Source organism: Nelusetta ayraudi, unplaced genomic scaffold (genome assembly GCF_046127955.1).
Source record: "Nelusetta ayraudi isolate G7.1 ecotype Tasmania unplaced genomic scaffold, CSIRO-AGI_Nayr_v1 ptg000026l, whole genome shotgun sequence".
NCBI classification, from domain to species: domain Eukaryota; kingdom Metazoa; phylum Chordata; class Actinopteri; order Tetraodontiformes; family Monacanthidae; genus Nelusetta; species Nelusetta ayraudi.
The window spans coordinates 4,080,197-4,099,552 of NW_027466076.1; the positions used below are offsets into that span (position 1 = coordinate 4,080,197).

At 43.1% G+C, this 19,356-nt stretch overlaps 1 protein-coding gene across 3 annotated transcripts in view; it reads right to left on the reverse strand.

Moving 5' to 3' along the window:
• dcc (DCC netrin 1 receptor) overlaps nt 1-19,356 on the reverse strand; it is a 150,631-nt gene that overhangs the window by 68,894 nt on the left and 62,381 nt on the right. For all 3 annotated transcript variants that reach the window (XM_076029189.1, XM_076029190.1, XM_076029191.1), the window contains exons 5-7: nt 19,007-19,143; nt 2,248-2,402; nt 1,699-1,819 (exon numbers count right to left, since the gene is read on the reverse strand). In XM_076029189.1, coding sequence (XP_075885304.1) covers nt 1,699-1,819; nt 2,248-2,402; nt 19,007-19,143 — 413 coding nt within the window. The remainder of the gene's footprint in view (nt 1-1,698; nt 1,820-2,247; nt 2,403-19,006; nt 19,144-19,356) is intronic.

Consider the following 19,356-nt stretch of genomic DNA (forward strand, 5'->3'; position numbering starts at 1 on the left):
TGTCAAACTGAACTGCCCGCCTGGGAACCGAGGCGATAAAGTCAAATGTTGTGAATGGTGACTCGGTCACTTAGGTATATTTCACATCTGACGTGTGGCCGTTTCTTAACATGCAAAATTCTGTGGACCTGTGATCTCACAGAGCTGCGAAACGTCGTCTCTGACCTTCCGAGTTGTGATCCACTTTCCAAGTTCACATCCTGCCTGGTCCAGATAGGCTCACTTTATCCACTTTACATTAGGAGTAGACTTGTGAAAACGTATTTATTTATTTATTTTTTGTTCAAGTTTCAATGTACTATTATGTAAAACCTCAAATTTTGCTTTTGGTGATGTAAATGTGTGCTATCAAGCCGCCATTTTCACTTGCAGTGATGCAACTACAGTACGTAGTTGTAAATCATTTAACGCCTCTTGAGCAAGATTAATCAGCTGTATTATTGTTTGCACTGAACACTAAAAGCAGATGGAGAAAAATGGATAGTACTGATAAAGGCACTCACTGGTTACGATCCCTTTTCAGCTATACATATATATTGAAAATACAATTGTTATTCTGTATTCGGTCTGACATCTCAATCTGTGAATGCTTCACTTGAAGAGAGTTTTGTATGGTAGGTAATTTCCCCTGGGCATTGATGAAGTATTCTGATTCTGATGAGCGTTGCACTGTGGGTCAGAAAGAGGCAGTGTTATTGTGTTGTGTGTGTGTGTGCGTGTGTGTGTGTGTGTGTGTGTAGAGAACCACGAGGGATCAAGAGGCCAGGTATCGTCAGGGGTAACGAGGCGCTATGCCGGCAATCCCAATCTCTCATGCGCACGCACGCACACACACACACACGCACACACACACACACACACACACACACACCAGCCGGAACACCAGCCGTGACCTCTCGGGGGAAAGGCTTGATTGGCCTCCATCATCGTGCTGAGACTCTGGGTTCCCGTGGTGATTGTAACCAGGCGATAACGCCAGCAATCTCTTAATGTATTTTCACGTGGACGTGTGAATGTGCGCGCTTCCCTGCTGGCTCAGGGCTGAAACCACATGCTGACCAACAAGAGTAAAGAAAGAAAGAAAGAAAGAAAGAAAGAAAGAAAGAAAGAAAGAAAGAAAGTCCACAAAGAATCATCAACACCTGAGATCTTGGTCTAAAAAAGTTCACTGTTTAACTCCTGTCCTATCTCATCTATTTGGTTGATTAGTTCTGTCTTAATTAGTACTCATCATGTTTCACTCACAATCCTATTTATTGGCATAGCTGGAGGGAATCCAAGTGAAACATCACTTGCTATTCTCTATTGAGGACTTCTTGTTGCAATATTTTTTCGAGGTCCAGTGAATAACGAGAAAAAGTGGGTCTCTTTGCTTCCAAAGAAAGTTTCTCATAATGAACGCATGACTGTGCAGTCACAATCACTTTGAATCTTCCTCATTCACTCAGCATTTGTTCGCCAAATTCACCAGAAATGTCACTGCTCTCGAGTGATGCAACTCAAAATAAATAAATTCATGAAAAGTTAAATAATAATCAAGCAGGAACTGAAGCAAGAGTAATAACAAAGCAAGATGTATAGAAAGTTAGTGAGGAAATGATGTCACGGCGGAAGTGACAACCTCATGTGACTACTGGTGGTTCTGGCTCAGTTGGGCTCGGCTGGTTGGGTGTTGTGGATGACGGGGCGTCTTCCTACCTGGTTCTCGGAGCAGCAGCTGAGCCATGGCCTGCGAGCTGCCCGCTGAGTTTTCAGCCACGCACTGATAAAATCCTTCATCCGACTTCACCAAACCCAAAATCTGGAGGTTGCTGCCGTCCTGTGCAGCCAGCAAGACACACAGAGCAGGTCAGAAACAGCCTCTCAATGCACAGCAAGTCCGACAAGTTCTCAGCATTGGAGAAGAATGGGGAGATGAAATTTAGATTATTTTTTAGATTATCAGATTACAACGTATACAGCATCACAATGCTGTGATTACCATACCATTATGTTCTTTGCTGTGCTGTTGTGACTTGCATTCTAAGTCCTTGTGCATTCTGGTCATTCTTTCTAGAATATTTCAACAACTTGCATTCAACCAAATTTGTCCCACAGATGTTTCTAATCAAAGTTTCAATAGTAGCCATTGTAAATGTCACTTATGTGGTAGTTGGATGTTGGCTACAATGACCATAGAACTGTAGTAGCCATTTAGAAGCTGGGAATCAGCTTCCACCACCTCCTCCCTCTCCAGTCGGGACTCACCACTATCTGGAAGTAGTCGCTGGGGATGACTTCCTCTCCGTTCTTCATCCAGCGGACAGTTGGCGGTGGGTTTCCCGTCACGGCGCACTCCAGCTCAATGTCAGTGGACTCATAAGCGTACGTGTTGGTTGGGTAGTTGAGGAACTGAGGAGGCACTGCAGAAAAACACAAGAGGGAATTGAACACTGAGTTAGAACCAACGCTATTCCTGGGCCCACTGGACACCACACTCTGAATTTGGAAAGTGCATGTAGACCAGAGGTGGGCAAACTATGGCTCAAGGGCCATATGCGGCTTGTTAAACTTCTTAATCTGGTCTGTAAAAAAACCCTACAGAAATCATAATTAACGCCCCGTCCTTGACTTGTGTTGCTGTCAGTCGAGGAAGTGTCTGCTGAAACATGGCCGACAACACCCCAGGCAGGTGTTAATTTTTTTCCAAACACACCAAAGCATTTTTCATTATTCAGTTGACCAGCTGGTTCACACCATTTACTTTCCCTCAAATAGATTACTGTTATTTTGTCTGTTCAGAAATGATTCTCTCTGGCTCACAAATGCGCCTGTCTTAGAATTCAGCAGTGAGACTCAGCAGAGGAGAAAGCATCTCCCCAGTGAAGATCACCTTTAACTGGTTACCAGTGGAATACAGGATTGATTATTTTATTTTTTTTAAACTACAAGGTAGTGTTGTAGTACTGGAGATTGGTGTTGTACTGGGTCTAGTCTTGGTCTTGGGCTGGACAGACTTGGGATTTTTGGGGGTCTTTTACAACACTACGACATGGTCCTTTTGGAATTACCTTCTACTTCCCTATTCCTTCCACTTCTTGTCCGCTTCAGATCTTCTGACCAATCACTGTTTGCATGTATTGTGTCTACTTTGAGAATGGCGGTGACAGAACATTTCTACTTCTTGCTCCCAAACTGTTGAAGAGTTCGGGTTCTAAAAGTCAGATGACACTCCTGCACTGTGAAGATCGGCATACAACTATTCCCTTCTTTTCCTCTCTTATGATGTAGTATTATGAAAACAGAAAGCTGTTAAACTGCTATTAAACTTCATAAAAGAAGTGGGTCAATGCCAAATGGCCATGTAGATTTTAATCAGCACTACGCTGCAAAATTGCCACTTCAAGCCATCGGAGAGCAACAGAGCGGAAGAGCCCGGCGTTTGTCCATCTGAGTTAGCAACAGCATTAACTGGCACTGCTTTTACCGCTCCAATTGATATCGCACCGAACAGCTGTTCTCAATTAAAACACACACCTTGCACTCTCCTTTCACGGAGACAAAGGTCTCCAACTAATGGTCCCCAGTCCGCTGGATGGGAGCAGCCAGGTTAACGATTTTGGTATATTGATGCTATAAGTCAACGACAGAAAGGTCAGTTAATGCTGCTTGAAAGCTTTCATGCCCAATGCTAATGTTAAATGTAGAAGAATGTTGAAGGTCTAATATTGCGATTAATAACTTCTTTCGATTTTTTTTATTTTTTAATTATTATTAATTTTTAGGGCGAGTGCAAATGGAACAAATGGAAGCAAATTACAAGCTTTGACTGAACAGAGGTCTGGAGGCAGTCTAATGCAGGCGTGGGCAAACTACGGCCTGGGGGCCATATTTAGGCCCGTTCATCTTTTTAATCCGGCCCGCCCAATTTGAAGAAATTATATTAATAGTCAGTAAGTCATAAAATAACTGCATTTCATCCATTCTTTCAGTGTTCTAAGAGTCCTATCATTAAAGAGCTGAACACTGGGGGGCTTCAAGGACACTGATTTTCTTGTAACTTTTCTTTGGTTCATAAATGACATTAAAGCAACATGTTTCCTTAATCTCCATTGATATATTCACAGCAAAACCCTCCATCCATCTGCTGCTGCTCCAGCCCCTCTGTCACATTTTACAACCTATTGTTGCCCCACCAGTCAAAACGTTTGCCCAGCTCTTTGCTAGGGCGTGACAGATTTTTCAAGCCGGTACGCCATGAATCAGTGGAAGCAGCAGACAGAAAAATGTGACGCTCCGGTGCAACATCACATGACCGCGGCCTGCAGCCTCATGTCTTCAACGATAGAAGTGTTGGATGTGATTTGAGGAGCGCTGAGCAGAAGCGATGCCGCGCCGCCCGCCGCCTTTGAAAACGAAGGCGGCAGCTGTTTTGCGTGACCGCCGAGACGTGAGACAGAAACTGTTCTGAGCTGAGGACGGAGCCTGAGGGGCCCCCGCGCAGGAAAGAGTGACACCACAACGCTCCGGTGCGATCCGAGAACACAAACATTCACCCCGTCGATAAAAAACACACACACGCACACAAAGAGGAGCGGCGGCGAGCGTACATATTCATGAGGTCACAGCTTCCTGGAGAGAAACACATAGGATGTATCAGAGGAGCCCAGTGTGCATGAATGAATGTGTGTGTGTGTGGACATGTGGAATAATAAAAAAACTAGAAAGGGTGGCAAAAAAAGGAAAAAGAAACGAGAGGAAGTGTTAAAAATAAGTAAGGAAGCAACTGAAAATACACTAAAATGTGCACAGAAGAGGAAAAAACAGAGAGATGAGAGTTCCATGGATGCAAAAGACAAAAATAGACAAGTGCTGAAGGAAAAAAACAGCAAAAGACAGGGCGGGGGAGGGGTTGTGGGGGAGTCGTGGGGGAGGGCGGGCGACGAAAGGAAGAGAACACAAGCCAAGACGTCACATGTGTTGCAACACGTGTGTCACCTGTCAATACATCATTATCTCAGGGGTGTAACTTTAACACTGCTGTAATTCTCTAATTAAGGCCAACCGATTTCCTTTAACCCCGAGCTGCTGCTGCTGCTACTGCTGCAGCATCACCCAGCAGGCGACGGCACAAACACAACAACACCATCAGCTGCAACACTTGAGGAAGAGAATTCACCCGAGACGCAGCTGCGCAGAGGATCCCATCCGTGGGAAGCAGCTGTGATGCATAATTAAATAAATAATATCAAAACTTCGTAAAAAGGTTTTTTCTTTTTTTTTCCTGACACGCTGGTGCTGAATTATTTCACCTCGTCTCTTTTGCGTTTTGAAACTGAGTTTCAAATTTGTTCTCCTGGAGGCGTGAAAAAGTTTTGATTGTGAAAGGCAAAGAGATTAGCTAGCGCTAGACCTCGTGTTGTTCGACCAAAAAATGGAAAAAGGCGGGAGGTTCGAGTCATCAGGCAAAGACACTGAATAAAAAGTCCAAAAGGGTCTCGCAGCACCTCGCATGGCAGCAGCTGCCCCATTGGTGTTTGAGTGTGGGTGTGTGTAAATAAAAAATATGATTATTTTCAAGATGACCATTATTTTGTATTATGACATCATTCCATCTCCCTGTTCACAGTGGCATGTCACTAACCCAATGACATGTCAAATCAAAAGGCTGCACCAGAGCGGATACAGTACCAAGGTGAGGCTCCCTTTCTGGCTGCATCTGCAACAACAGTCTGGAAACGCGAAGGCCGACGCACTGATTCTACGATTTGAACATCAATCATCATGAAACAAAGTTCATTGTTGCATCACACAAAGGAAACAGTCTTTTATTTATATTTGAAAACAATATGATGTCACAGTATGCCGATGATTCCCTGCAAATCGTCAGTCATTCATGAGTGAAAATGTGAAGGTGTGGTTGTGCCCTCGTACCTCTGCAGTATGACTCTCATCAGAGTCTCAGTGGATGCAGCTCAAGATTTCATGCGACCAAAAAAAAAAACAAAAACTGGTGGACTCCATATCTCAACACTGCAGTGTTTTCCCACTAACAGTCAGTAGCATATTGGTTCATGTTGGCACACTTCCCAAAGCTGCGGGATAACTTTCAATTATCCATCTGGAAAATAGCCCATGGACAATGTTGACAAAGGGAGCAACTTGAAAAGACTGATTAAAAAAATAATAATAAATAAAAATAAACTCTGTATTCTCTCAACTACACTTACAGCCGAGCATTTACATTTTGTTTTCAAGCAGACAACAGCTTTCTGTGTGTGTGCTCCACTGTTCTCTGCTGCAGTGTGAAATGCCCTGCAGTCTGCAAAGCTAGATGAAACTCAAATTGTCGTTAAGTTTTGATATAATATCTAATATTTATTCATAACATAGTTTTGATGCTTATCAAAACTAGAATATATTTGTAAAAATGGGTAATTGTGTATATTTTTGGTGCTTATATGGATACTGTGATATTGTACATATATTGTAATATATGGTATTAGTACCATGTATAATACTTAATGTTAATATATAGTATGTGGAATATGGTCATTAGTGTATATTATTTATAGTGTCACATAGTACTAATAGTCGTATACTAGTACTATATGTAAGTATACGTGACACAAAAAACTATTGGAGACATGCAACGAAACTTCGTCCACATGTGCAGGGCAAACTTTTGGAGTAAAAAGTTAAAATTGGTGGCTTTTTTTTTGTCTCCGTCTGTGCAGACTGGTGAGCTTGCGCCGCGTACCTGGTAATGCATGTGAGAGTAAAACATTGTGCTGTGCATAACAAACAGCCAGAGGCTGTATTATAACAAAATAAATTCCCCGCTGGAAACAGCTGAGTGCATCCTTTCACATGCAAATGAGACGGATTAACAACCAGCTGACCTCAGGCAGTCAAAACAAGTCTGCAACAGCGATCTACACGTGCTTACTCGGCTCATCCACTTCTATCTGTTTGCCTCTCCCCCCCAAAACTGTACAAGATGTAGAGCTGGTGGGATAAAACAAACCCTTAAAAAGGAACCAAATACGGCTGTGGTTTCTCTCCGTCTGTACAGGTCTCCCTTTTTTTTACACACACCACATGCGCACGCGCGCGCACACACACACACACACACACACACATGCACCTCCATAATAACTTCCGCAGCATTCAAATGGAAATCAGCTCCATCGTTCATTTCACTTAACATCTGCTGTGTGTGCGACGATCGCAGCGTGAAGTGAAGGACATCCTCTCTTGCACAGCTACCATGTTTTTTTTTTTTTTCAACGACGCATGGATTGAACGAAACTCTGGAGCAGTAATTTACCTTTTTCACCTTTGCGCTTGAGCAAATATTATATGTCAAAATATCAAAAGGCCCTGTCATGAAAAAAATTACATTTTTAGTTCTTGAACGTGTCTTTTTGCCCCACTGGCTGTGTTTCCATTACCCCTGGAATTACACAAAACCAAAAATATCGCAATAAAAACCTGGTAATGGAAAGTTTTTCAGTTCCTCCCCCCCCCCCAAAAAAAAATAGACTTGATGACAGTGGGTCAAACCCATTTAAAATGATCTACCACTTAATATGACGTGAAGATGCTCACGGTTTTATTGCGTGTACTAATGCAAGGTCTAGGATGCCGAGGTGAGCCTGACTCGTTTTCCTTGCCTAGGATGGGAAGACAATGGAACTGCTGGGTTTAGCAAAATACACGAGCAAGTTCAACTCGCTGAAGGATTATTGACACGTTCATGTAAGACAGTGAGAATATGAGCTGGGTACTTCTGGCATGCCCACAGGCCTCCACTGCTAACGCCTTTGTACTGTGGAGAGTACCTGCCACGTTCCACCAACTCATTATTAGTGTTTATTTGGATGGTGGAATAGTGGACTTGGACTTTTGGGAGATGCATTTGTCTCGCACACAACCTGCCAGAGGCAAAGCTCACAGATTCCTTGGCAAAGTGTGAGCTTCGTGTGTGTGTGTATGCAATGGTTTCTGATCCCGACCAAAACCCCCCCCAAAAAAAGGCAATTTTCTTGGCTTTGTCGAAACTGTCAAAGTTTTGCTCCCAATCTAATTTCCCTACTATTGTAGCACCGCTCACTGATCTACTCCAAGTAACAGTAAAATCGAGAGAGTGAAATCTCTCAATGAGCTTCTGAGCCAATAAAGGAGCGACAGTATGTTCTGCTCCTGTTCTGCTCCTGTTCTCGTCTAGACGGATCATTTCAAACTACAAACGCTCCACACAGACACTCATTGTGCCCTTGAAGCATGAGGTTGAGGTCAGCACGGCAACCAATGATGATGACTGTTCCCACTGTGAGCACCGTAAAGAGAGCCATCCTTAGCAACCTTTCATGCAGATGGACCGATAATATGATTGCCTGCTGGAGCCGTCCGTGTATTTATTGGGTTGCTCCACATCATGCCCTGGACGCCCTTGAGTTAAGCTAATAGTTTGAGCCAGCTGATTGCTTGGCTCGTCTCTTAATGTACCAAAGGTCAAATCTGCCTTTTGGACCCCCATGCCTGTGTTTGGCATGTGGAGGTCCTAAGACCTTGTTTCTTTCTAAATATCATTATATGTCACATTCATCAGGTACCCGTGATGGGCGATAACATGTTTTTCAAATTCAACGCGATAATCAATATTTTTGGGGTCGATATTGCGATATCGACATCAATATTGATAGCAATACACTTTTTGGTTTGTAATTTTTTCAATTAATAAAAAGTAAAAAAAACTCGCAAGACTGTTAACATATTTATTACAAAATTTGCTGGTGTTGCTCAATATTTTCTTAAAATTATGAATACAAAATCTTACTCGATATGTTACTAAAATTCCACTGGATTGTCCATCTCTGGTTTACACCAAACTGTTGCAGGCACCCAAAGATGCTAAAACTATAATTTGTGATTTGTCAAAGCATAGACCTAATCTGATTATTTTAATCTGACCAACTACTCAAGACTAAAACCATTTTTTCCCAACTCGGCATCTAATTATATTATATTATATTTTATTTCATTTTATTTTATCATATTATATTATATTATATTACATTATATTATATTAAAAAACTAAATTTTCCTGTCTTCTTTGAAGAAGCAAGTGTAAGTGGATCGAGCCTTGGCTATTCCAGTCCGTGCTGTATTTATGACGACCGGTGCCACTGCCAATGCTGCGTGAACACGGTTTTCACCTCTCTGAATGAGGCTCAGCTGTGTTTTGGGTTCCTTCCTGGACTGCAAGCGCACAGCACGAGGACAAGACATCCAGCCAGTTGTCATGGCAGCGGCAACAAACCGCGATCGCCGTCCACTGCTCCAGAATGACACATCGCATCGGATATTTATTTAGATTTAATTAGCTCAGTACGGCCCTTCCTGCTCTAGCAGCTGCGACCTGATATCCTGTCGCATAAGCACAGCGGTGTAGCTGCTGATAGACGCAGCTGGGTCAGGACATCACAGGCAGGCCGACCTAACCTGCCCGTCCCAGCCGGAGCGGTCTGGCCAGAGCCGACCAGACAGCAGCGATCCCTGCGGACACCACACACAGGAGGAGGAAGGAGAACCGACGCCGGCTTGGAAAGAGCAATTCCAGGGTCAAAAAGTCGGAGGACTCAAGCCTAACAGGGTGAAAGGGGAAAGAGCAAACGTAAAGCGAGCTGATAACTGCGCCTCCGACGACCAGCGAGTACGACAAGAACATTATATCAATCGTTGAACAAAAGCAATGCACAGATGGCAGGATTAAGGGCGCAAATGAGAATGAAACAGAGGGCGACTTGATGAGAGGGAAGAAACAGCGCATTTCCCAAGATTCATCTCGAGCATCCAAGCAATCTGCAGCGCAACAGACAACAACAGATGGTGAAATTGAACAGATGTCTGTAACCGATCAGGACACACACACACACACACACACACACACACACACACACACACACACACACACACACACACACTTAGCTTTCATGTTCTTTTCTAGATTGACTCAAAAAGGTGGAGTGAAAATAAAACAAACCGCAAAAATGATTGTCAATTTCCAGCCATATCTGGTAAGTGACTCTGAACCTGCGGGTCAAGGGTGGGTCATGAACACACAACAGAGGTGGTGGGTCACGTTGTAGTGGGAGATCATTATAAGTCCCTTTTCCTTTCCGCTCGCCGTGGCTTGATTGAGTTCAAATCCTGGATTACGCAGCTTAAGACAAAGGCAGGTCAAGTTGATTTGATTTTGTCCGCAGCGACTCAGCAGGAGCATTGAAAACCTGCGATCAGGGTGAAAGAAATGAGCAGCAGCTGTGCACTGGACGGCCAGACCGAGACGGATTAAAGGCTCTGAACTGTGCACAAGCCCGACACTCTGCGCTGCTTTCATATGTAAGAGAGGCCGGTGTCTCTGCCTGATGACTGGAACGAGCCGACGGCTGGCTGGCGAGAGGAACCAATGACGGCTTTTGAGGGGGACGGAAGCGGAGCTCCCACCTTGAGTGAGAAAAATATCCGACGTTATCTCAGCGGCGCTTTCCCATCTCTCTCACGTACTGGTGTTTTCCCCAGTCGTCAGTGTCGGGCTGTTATTGTGGGGGAGCGACGCCTGAGTGATCACCCGCCGTCTTCAAACCTTCAGCTCAAGCGCCCCCCCCCCCCTCCTTCCAGCCCCCCCCCTTCATTATTATTAGTGTTCTGCTTCCTTGTTCAGTACGATTGTCTTTCTGCATCTATCTCTCTGGCGTTGATCCGCTCCTCCCCGTCGTCATCGCTCACTCTGGGTCTCCCAGTTGCTTCCAGCGTGTCGCCATCCATTACCAACTGGCGCCTGGATTTGTGCTGCTGCTCTGCCAAACATTTTCTGATCTCCCCCTGAAATCCTCCTGCCAGACAAAGGCACCAAATTCCCTTTTGTCAAGTCACAATTGCAACTACGAACAAGTTGGAGTTGGAATAAATTGCGTTTTAATGCATCGCTAGTTGTTGCTGATTAGCTGCGTTTCCATTGCAATTTTTTCGCAAAATAAAAGCGAAATTTCTAAAATTTCGTCAAAGTACAATTGCGATTTACAGGTGTTTCCAATGAATGGGGTGAAGCGCATGAGCTGTAATTCTCGTAAAATCTCGTCCCGCGAGATTTCCGAGAATTTTAAAAGATTTTTATTGCCATATTTAGGTTTTTACGAAATTCTAGGGGTAATTGAAATGCAACATCCAGCGTGATTTTAATCAAGACGGTCCACTGCTGGTGGTGTTTACGTTCAGCAGTATTAAATGTCCAGATGCAAAAATCAAAATGAGCTCCATTCCATCACATATTAAACGTTTTAATCTGAAAAAATGCAAATGAGTTTATTCCTCCCCATCATAAAAGTATGCTCCACGTTTCCTCTCTCATCGGACTGGCTGTTCAATCAGCCAGCCACTTGGTAAATAGTAATAGAGTGAAAACACGATAAGAATGTTTCATACTTGAAATGAAAGCCAAAGTAACATCAAACAGATCAAGCTGTGACTAAGTTGTCCCCCACAGACACCAGCGAGTTCCATTAAATCTAATTAAATAATAAAATTAAATTCCTGTAACTCTTTAGAAGTTCAACTCACTCAAGTTGGGGATGAAAGACAGAAAGAGGACGGAAAGGGGACTCGGTGAGGATAGTGGAAATGAAGAGGGGAGAAGAAACGCAGGAAAACAAACTACCGACCTTTCACCTTCGTCCAAAATTTAAAAAAGATTTGTTTTCCCTGGATGGCCGCAATCACAGTAACTACTTTCTACAGTGTAGAGGAAGCGGAGTGGACAGCAGACCGTGCTCGCTAACCTGTGTCTAGCGGTGTCTAGCATTGACGGTGTCTTGCAGCCACCTGTGACCAGACTAGTGAGCAGTATGAGGAGGAGCAGTTGGTCACGGCTGCTTCTGCTTCTTTCACTCGCTGAGAATACTTTCTGATTTTTTCTTTTCCGTTCAGCTGCTTCCTCCAGAGGTCACGGCGGCGCATCACCTCACCCTCTCCCCTGCATCTATTCTCCCACACTAACTGATTTCTCCTCTTTCATCCTCTAGACCAGTGCTTCTCAACTGGTGGAGTCTCACAACCCAATATATTTATTTTTATTTACTGTGATGAAGTCGCGACCCAAATTTATTCCACAAAAATGAAAATACGCTGGCCCGCTTTCTACCATGTCTACGAAATAAATGATTGAAATAAGTGAATTGTGTGTCCTGCAAAATAAATGCCCAACATTTCCCATCTATCTATCTATCTGTCTATATCTATATCTATATATCTATATATATTTATATGTGTATATATTTATATGTGTATATATATACATATATATATATATATATATATATATATATATATATATATATATATATATATATATATATACATATATATATATATATTTATATATACATACACACACAAATATAACATATATACATATATATATGTAAATAAATATATATAAATACATACATATATATATATTTATGAAAATATATATATTTATTTATTTATTGCCTACAAAGCCACCACAATCCAATCAAAACAGCTCCGCGACCCACTTTAGGGTCGCAACCCACCAGTTGGCTTGCCAGTTTCAAACTCAGCATCCTCCTATCGATATACTCACTGCCCCTCTGCTGCACATCCCCAAACCATCTGCGTCTGGCCTGGGTCCAGCATGCAGCTGTGATCTACTCACTCCTGGTCCTCCGCAGCCAAGAGAAGCGCAACATTTTAAAGCGAGCCATACTTTTTTTTATTGTATATTGAATAATTCATTGAAATAAATGAATGACTCCATTTACATCTGACAGGACGACGGGCATATTGGCACTCTTAAATGCTGCCTGTGTCCTGGTGGAGAATTCCCTCTCACCGCAGGAGCTCTGTGATTCCGCCCATCTCCCCACCTCATCACTCAGACTGGTTGTGCGGGCGGCTGCAGGCCGGCCGCTGGCTCAGCGGGGTGTTTGGCAGCTTGTTAAATGTTTTCTAAAACGCCCACAGTAATTCACAGAGCCTGTAATTAATCAGTAGTGGAGCCCCAAAGGCCACGTATATGTGTGCGCTATGTGTGTCTGCGTGTGTAAATGCGTGTGGGCGAATGTGTGTCCAATGCCATCTTTCCAGTGATGGCGCTGGAAACCTCTTCCTCTTGATCAAATGTGCGGACTGCCATCTCATCGTCACCATCGCAGTTTTCAGAGAGTGAACACATCCGTTCACAATCTAAACATCGGCGTCATTAGCTGCGCTTTCATGACCCCTACAGCTGGGCAAAACCTAAATATCGCAATAAAAATTGGTCATCGCAATCCCTCACACTCGGAAAAACCTCTCAAACATGGCTAAAAGGTTTTGACAGTGCAATACTTTGTAAAATCGAGGTCCAATTTTTCAGCGGGGTCAACTGCTTATATGTTCACAGCGGCGTCATCACAGCTTTTTTTTTAATGGACAATTTTTTTTTTTTTAAAAAACAGATTATAAGTCCAAAAGTTCATGCTTTTGATGCGCAGCAGTGAAACTCTTGTCAGACGAAAGAGCTGGAGAAAGATCAGGAGGATCAACGTGACGCGGCAGCCAATGTTTGATGTTGTGAACTTCCTCGAAGAATCATCAGTAGGGCCGTGATGTTGAGATATGGTTCACTCATTAAAGGGATTTATTTTCTCTGCAAGGGGAAGCTCTGTTTCCCCTAAAAATAAATCAAACATGTGCCTTTTCTGTTCGACTAAAAATTATGAAAAAATAAATGTTAAAATACATTTATCTCATAGACCAGTTTGTTCAGATCTCAACTGACTCGGTTTTCTTTTCATATGTTGCCGGAGTGTCACAGTGCTCCTGCCTGTTAAGCCCATTGATTCTACAGAGTCAATACAGAAGTGGGCTGACCTGCATGGCTGGGCCTGTGTCTGTTGATTGGAGGATCAGTCCAAAGGCTGAATTCCATTTTGACGGAAGCGATTGTGAAAGAACACATTAAATGAATTGTATACTCTGCTTAGTTTAGCTCTTCCAGAGTTTGGAAGCGTCCAATGAAATGGCCTCCTCTCCCTATCAAAACAATACTCCACGAATCCCCCATCAATTTACACAGCACAGTGTTTCACATCTAATGTGTCTCTAACTACAACAAAGTCTGACGGATTCCCAATACTGTTTGACCAGCCGTCAAAACCCAGAGATTTTTTCATTAGGAAACATTTTCTTTGTCAGAGCACTTCCACTCAGGAGGCTCAAGTTATCATAGCAGCGATTAAATAACCTGCCAGTCACCACTGCCCCTTCTTTTGCACTAATCTTAGTCGTTGATCTGCCCTGTTAAAATAATAAAATTCAGAATTTATGTTTAAAGAACGCAGAATTTTATTATGTTGGCCAAAAATTAGAAAATAATAGATTCCTGTGTTTGAAAGGCAGCTTCCATAGACAGACAGACAGACAGACAGACAGACAGACAGACAGATAGACAGATAGATAGATAGATAGATAGATAGCACTGACATCATCATGGAGAAAATGAGTGATGGGCAGCATAGTGGAGCTTGTCTCACCACTTTTCATTAAACTACGAACAGGAAGCAGTTAATGAGCCTGGCTGCACTCATTATTTCAGGAAACAACACAGACATTCATTATCTTAATCATCTAATTATGACTGCTGCCCGGCAGAGTCACAGAGCTCCATACATCACTACACTCTAGATATTCATCAGCACCTTCGCTGCCTCCATTCGGAGGAAAAATAGCTAAGAAAAGAAAGACAAAAATAACCATAACAATAACAATAAAAAAAAAAACCTTCCGACAACTCGAGGCTTCCTCTCTGCCTGGGGGTGGGAAGGTGGGACGGGGTCGGGTGGAGATGGACATGCACCACCCTGCGGTGCAGTGTTTTCATAGACTTTTACCAAAGTCCTGATAGTTCTAAAGCAAAACCAGCAAGAAAATCCTCCTGTGCAATTCTTTTTTTTTGCTTCTTTGAATGTGAAAATTCCATCTAATCCTCGTGTTAAGACCATCTTAAAAAGAAACATTCAGACTTGAAATGTCAGAAACGCAACCGCATTGCAAACTTGCCAATGCACCCAAGTCTATTTACACATAAAAAGCTTAGCAATGCAGTAAAGAGTCGACGTCATCCAAAATAATTAATTAATTTGCAGATGAGGAGGCGAGAGATAAAATGCTGACAGGTGGAGTGCTGAATAAATCAATCAGAGCCCCTGCGTGGATACTGGAGCTGCTGGATTGCGGTCATAAGAGAAACTTCACTTCTATTCCGTCTCAACATTAAAGAACGTGGGAGACATTGTTTCAAGCCAATGAATCCTCGTTCTAGGTCATCACACCATCACCTTTTGTTAGTTGCCTTTAACATATCGGCCAAGTTTTCCCTAACGAGCTCAACTTTGGCTCCACCAACCGCCCCGCTGAGCCGACAGACTTCAGTTGTGGCCAATGGGCGCGTTTCTACCAGCGACACCGGTCCGTCGCGGCTCCAGCGCTGCCCAGCCTCCAGCAAAAACACAAGGCTTTCCATTTCTGCTGATGCCAGAACACAAACGCAGCCACTCAGCAGCACAGAGTGGGTTGAGCGGCGCAGGTTGCCGGCCAGAAACCTTTGGTTTAGTTTTGAAATAAAACGACAAACATACGGCCTCATCACATTTCACTGCCGCACCACCAGCAAGAGTCGGACCACTTTCAGAGGAGATCGCACACTCCCGTCAAATTAGACAGTGAGGGTCTCGGCAGCGTCTCTGTCGGTTTTCCAATGAATAACAATAACGTCTTTTTTGCTTTGTGAGTCTGTTTTATAAGAACTACGTGATATTACATCACCCAGTGTTCTCCTAACAGTCCTGCGGTTATACATATATATATATATATATATATATATATATATATATATATATATATATATATATATATATATATATATATATATATATATATACATATATATATATATATATATATATATATATATATATAAAAACTAAACTAAATCACATATTTCTGCAAAACAGCCATTGTGATGTCACAAAGGGAAGTGGCTCTCTCAGATGACTAGCACCAAAAACATTTTTTTTCCACGTTTCTTTTTCTTCAAAAAAATCGGAGCGCCAATGTGTCAGTTTACACTGGAAGCCAAAACCAAAAGGTGTTTCAAGTGAAGGCAATTTACTGAGGGCAAAATATTATGTTCTCTAACAATCAATCAAGATTATACAATAATTAATCTTGCCAGGCTCCAGGATTAAATTTAAAGATCTAAAAATTTGCATACTTTGAGACCTTTGAGCTTTACTGTGGAATAAATTTGGGAGACGCGCTTTCCACTCCCTCGTGAAAATGACAAAAATGAGAATGAGAATGAGAATGAGAATGAGTCATTTTCTAATGTATGCAATGCCCAATCGTGGCATAATTGGCCAACACTATATAATGAGCCCAGAACTTTTAGCCGTTGGCAAAGTGTCGGTGAATATTCATCCTCATCATCCTCATCATCCTCATATTTATAAGTCTGTTTCCTACAAAAACACACCAGTAAGTCATTCGTACAAAATTTGTGAGCACGTCTACTATTAGTTTATTGATTGTGTATTCTAAATGATGGATTAAGGATACGCGTAGGCCATCTCCAACACTAATCCATCATTTATGAGGTATGAACACACAATCAATAGACACACGTGATGCGCTTACAAATCGAGTGACAAAAGCATTAGCAACGGCTAAAAGTCTCGACACATTGCAGCGTTACCAATAATTGTTCTGTCACTGCTCTCAATGTCGGCGTCTTGTTTTCAGTGCTTTGTGTTTTCTCAAATCAAACCACATTTTAAGCCTGTAAACGTATCTGAATAGGTTACACAGCTTATTCAAAGTATCTGGATCATTTCAATAGAATCTGAGAGCTTCCGATCGCAGGAACAGGAGCGCGTTGGCACCAGCTGAACACGTCTGAGTACGGACATTTACAGTGCAATCGCAGACGCGACAGACTGAGCACACAGCCCGGCTTCTGCTGTTTATAGTAAACATCCGTGTTTGCAGCCTGTTGAGGGTGCAGTGTAAACAGAATATGAATGCGGTGTGAACACACGGAGAGAGAGGGACTCATCGGGGACGTCGAGACAAAGACATGAAAAGGACGCAGATGAGCAGAGAAGCCCAGCTGGAGGGGAATGGAAACACTGGAAGGTTAATTTGCAGATTTCATCCCGAGAGTCGAGCAAACAACAGCTGCCTCTGTTTGATTTCAACTCTCTGCTTGCAGAATAAAACTCTCTTATGTTTTATGGAAGGTGATAAAAATCTGATAGAATTGTCTAAATTGTGCTGCGGTGGAGTCGCTGCTTGTTTCAGCAAACCTGTCACCTCTCCAGACCATATCACACTATCGCTCAGCACACAATAAAGGGGGGGGGGGGAAGGAAAACTGTCCAAGTGCATGACGAGGAAATGTAAAGATCACACGCTGCGTGTATCGCATCGACTCTTTTCCTCTCCGTTGTCATCGGAACGGCTGCATGTGGCTAAACAAATCTGAGCTGTGACCCAGTTCTGCTTGTGGCAAAATCACCTTATATTCCAAGCCAGCGACGAGGTTACCGCTAGTGACAACGTGAGCGGCTGCAGTGACTCAGATGTGCCGGGAGCCGCACAGCAGTGCGAGCGCTGACCACAGAGCTGCACTTTCTCTTCCAGCAGGAGCGTTTTGGGGTATTTGTTTGTCCCACTTTGATCCTGGAAATTCTCTGCATGTGGCGGTAGCTGCGTTTCCATGACAGTTTCTCGCCAGAATAAAAGCGATATTTCTAAAATTTCGACAAAGTACAATTGGGATTTGCGGGTGTTTCCATTGAATGGTGTGAAGCGCAGGAGCTGTAATTCTCGTGGGAGGAGATTTGACGAGGGGCCAATTTCCGTCGGGAACACAGTGTTTACCCGATGCAATTTTATTATCATTGCTTATGGCCCATGTGAACGTACCTAATTTGATGAATCTGCCTTGCTGCTGTCATTGCGACTCTTTGACTTTAAAGTGTGAGCATCAAACTGGTTGTTGGGCCACGTTGAATAATACAAACATCGCTTACACATTCATAAATAGCTTTTGATGCGAGTCACATATTATTCAAGTTTTTTTTTTTTTTTTTTTAATTATTTGTGACAAACACCTCGACTGAGACAACAAACAGACATTTTGCGGTTTTGCTTTGGTTTCAGCCAGCTGTTGCTGCGCTGTCTGAACAAACCTGAACACACCCGAACCCCCCCGCTGCGTAATAGCAGCTGAGAAGCAGTCAGACAATAAACACACACATATTTTATTGATGAAAACCTGGAGAAGCCAGCAGACAGCTTCCACTTCATATTTCATGACCGCACCTGATTCTGGATGTGGTTCTGTCTCCTGTCACTCGGCAGCAGTTTCAATCATCAGAGACGCAAGGACCTCCTTTTCTTCCGTTCTTTGTCTATTTATTTATGTATGTATTTTCATTATTTGAGGGGATGTCCGGTGGTTAACAGAAACCAGTCAGTTTTGGGTGTTTTTTGTGTGGTGTGTGTGTGTGTGTGTGTGTGTGTGTGTTTTTTTCTATTTCATTTCTTGAGAGATTTGAGTTGTGGCATGAATTCATTATTTAATGTTTTTACACAACAGTCAACTGTGAAAGTGTGTTTGTGACTTGTACATCTGTTCAAGGCGGCTGGATTCATCATTGCAAAAAGGAGGACACCTGGTAAAACTCATCGGGGGGGCAAGGGGGGACGATAGACCCACTTAATAATCATGAATTAAGCAATCATTTGGGCCAACTCGTCCAAAGTCGTCCAATAATTGAAAAGTTTGGCGGTTTGAACCCTGACTGACTGACAGTCTGTCATTGTGTTCTTGGACAGTTTGCCATGGATCTCAGCACCGCTCCAGCTTGTTAAGGTCAGCAGTCGTGCTGTTGCTTACCTAGCACACTCAGCTCTGCCAGTGCAGTGATGTTGTGGTTCTTGTTGGTAGCAGTGCAGCTGTAGCTGCCCGAGTCGTCGTCAGTGATGCTTCTGATGATCAGGTTACTGCCAGCCAGCAGCGAGTACTTCTTATTCCTGCAGAGAGACAACAAGGGAGCCCGAGTGAGCTGCGTATGCATTAGTAGAAACACTATATGCCTCCCCATAACAAAAATGATACCAAATCTGAATGTGTTGTTTTGTTTGTCATCAACTCCTGCACGTCAGTCATTTTCTAGCTCGCTCCCTCTCAGCCCTTTATGTTCGTGCTTTGCGCCTCACAGTTGTTTCTTTGTACAAGGGCTGGTA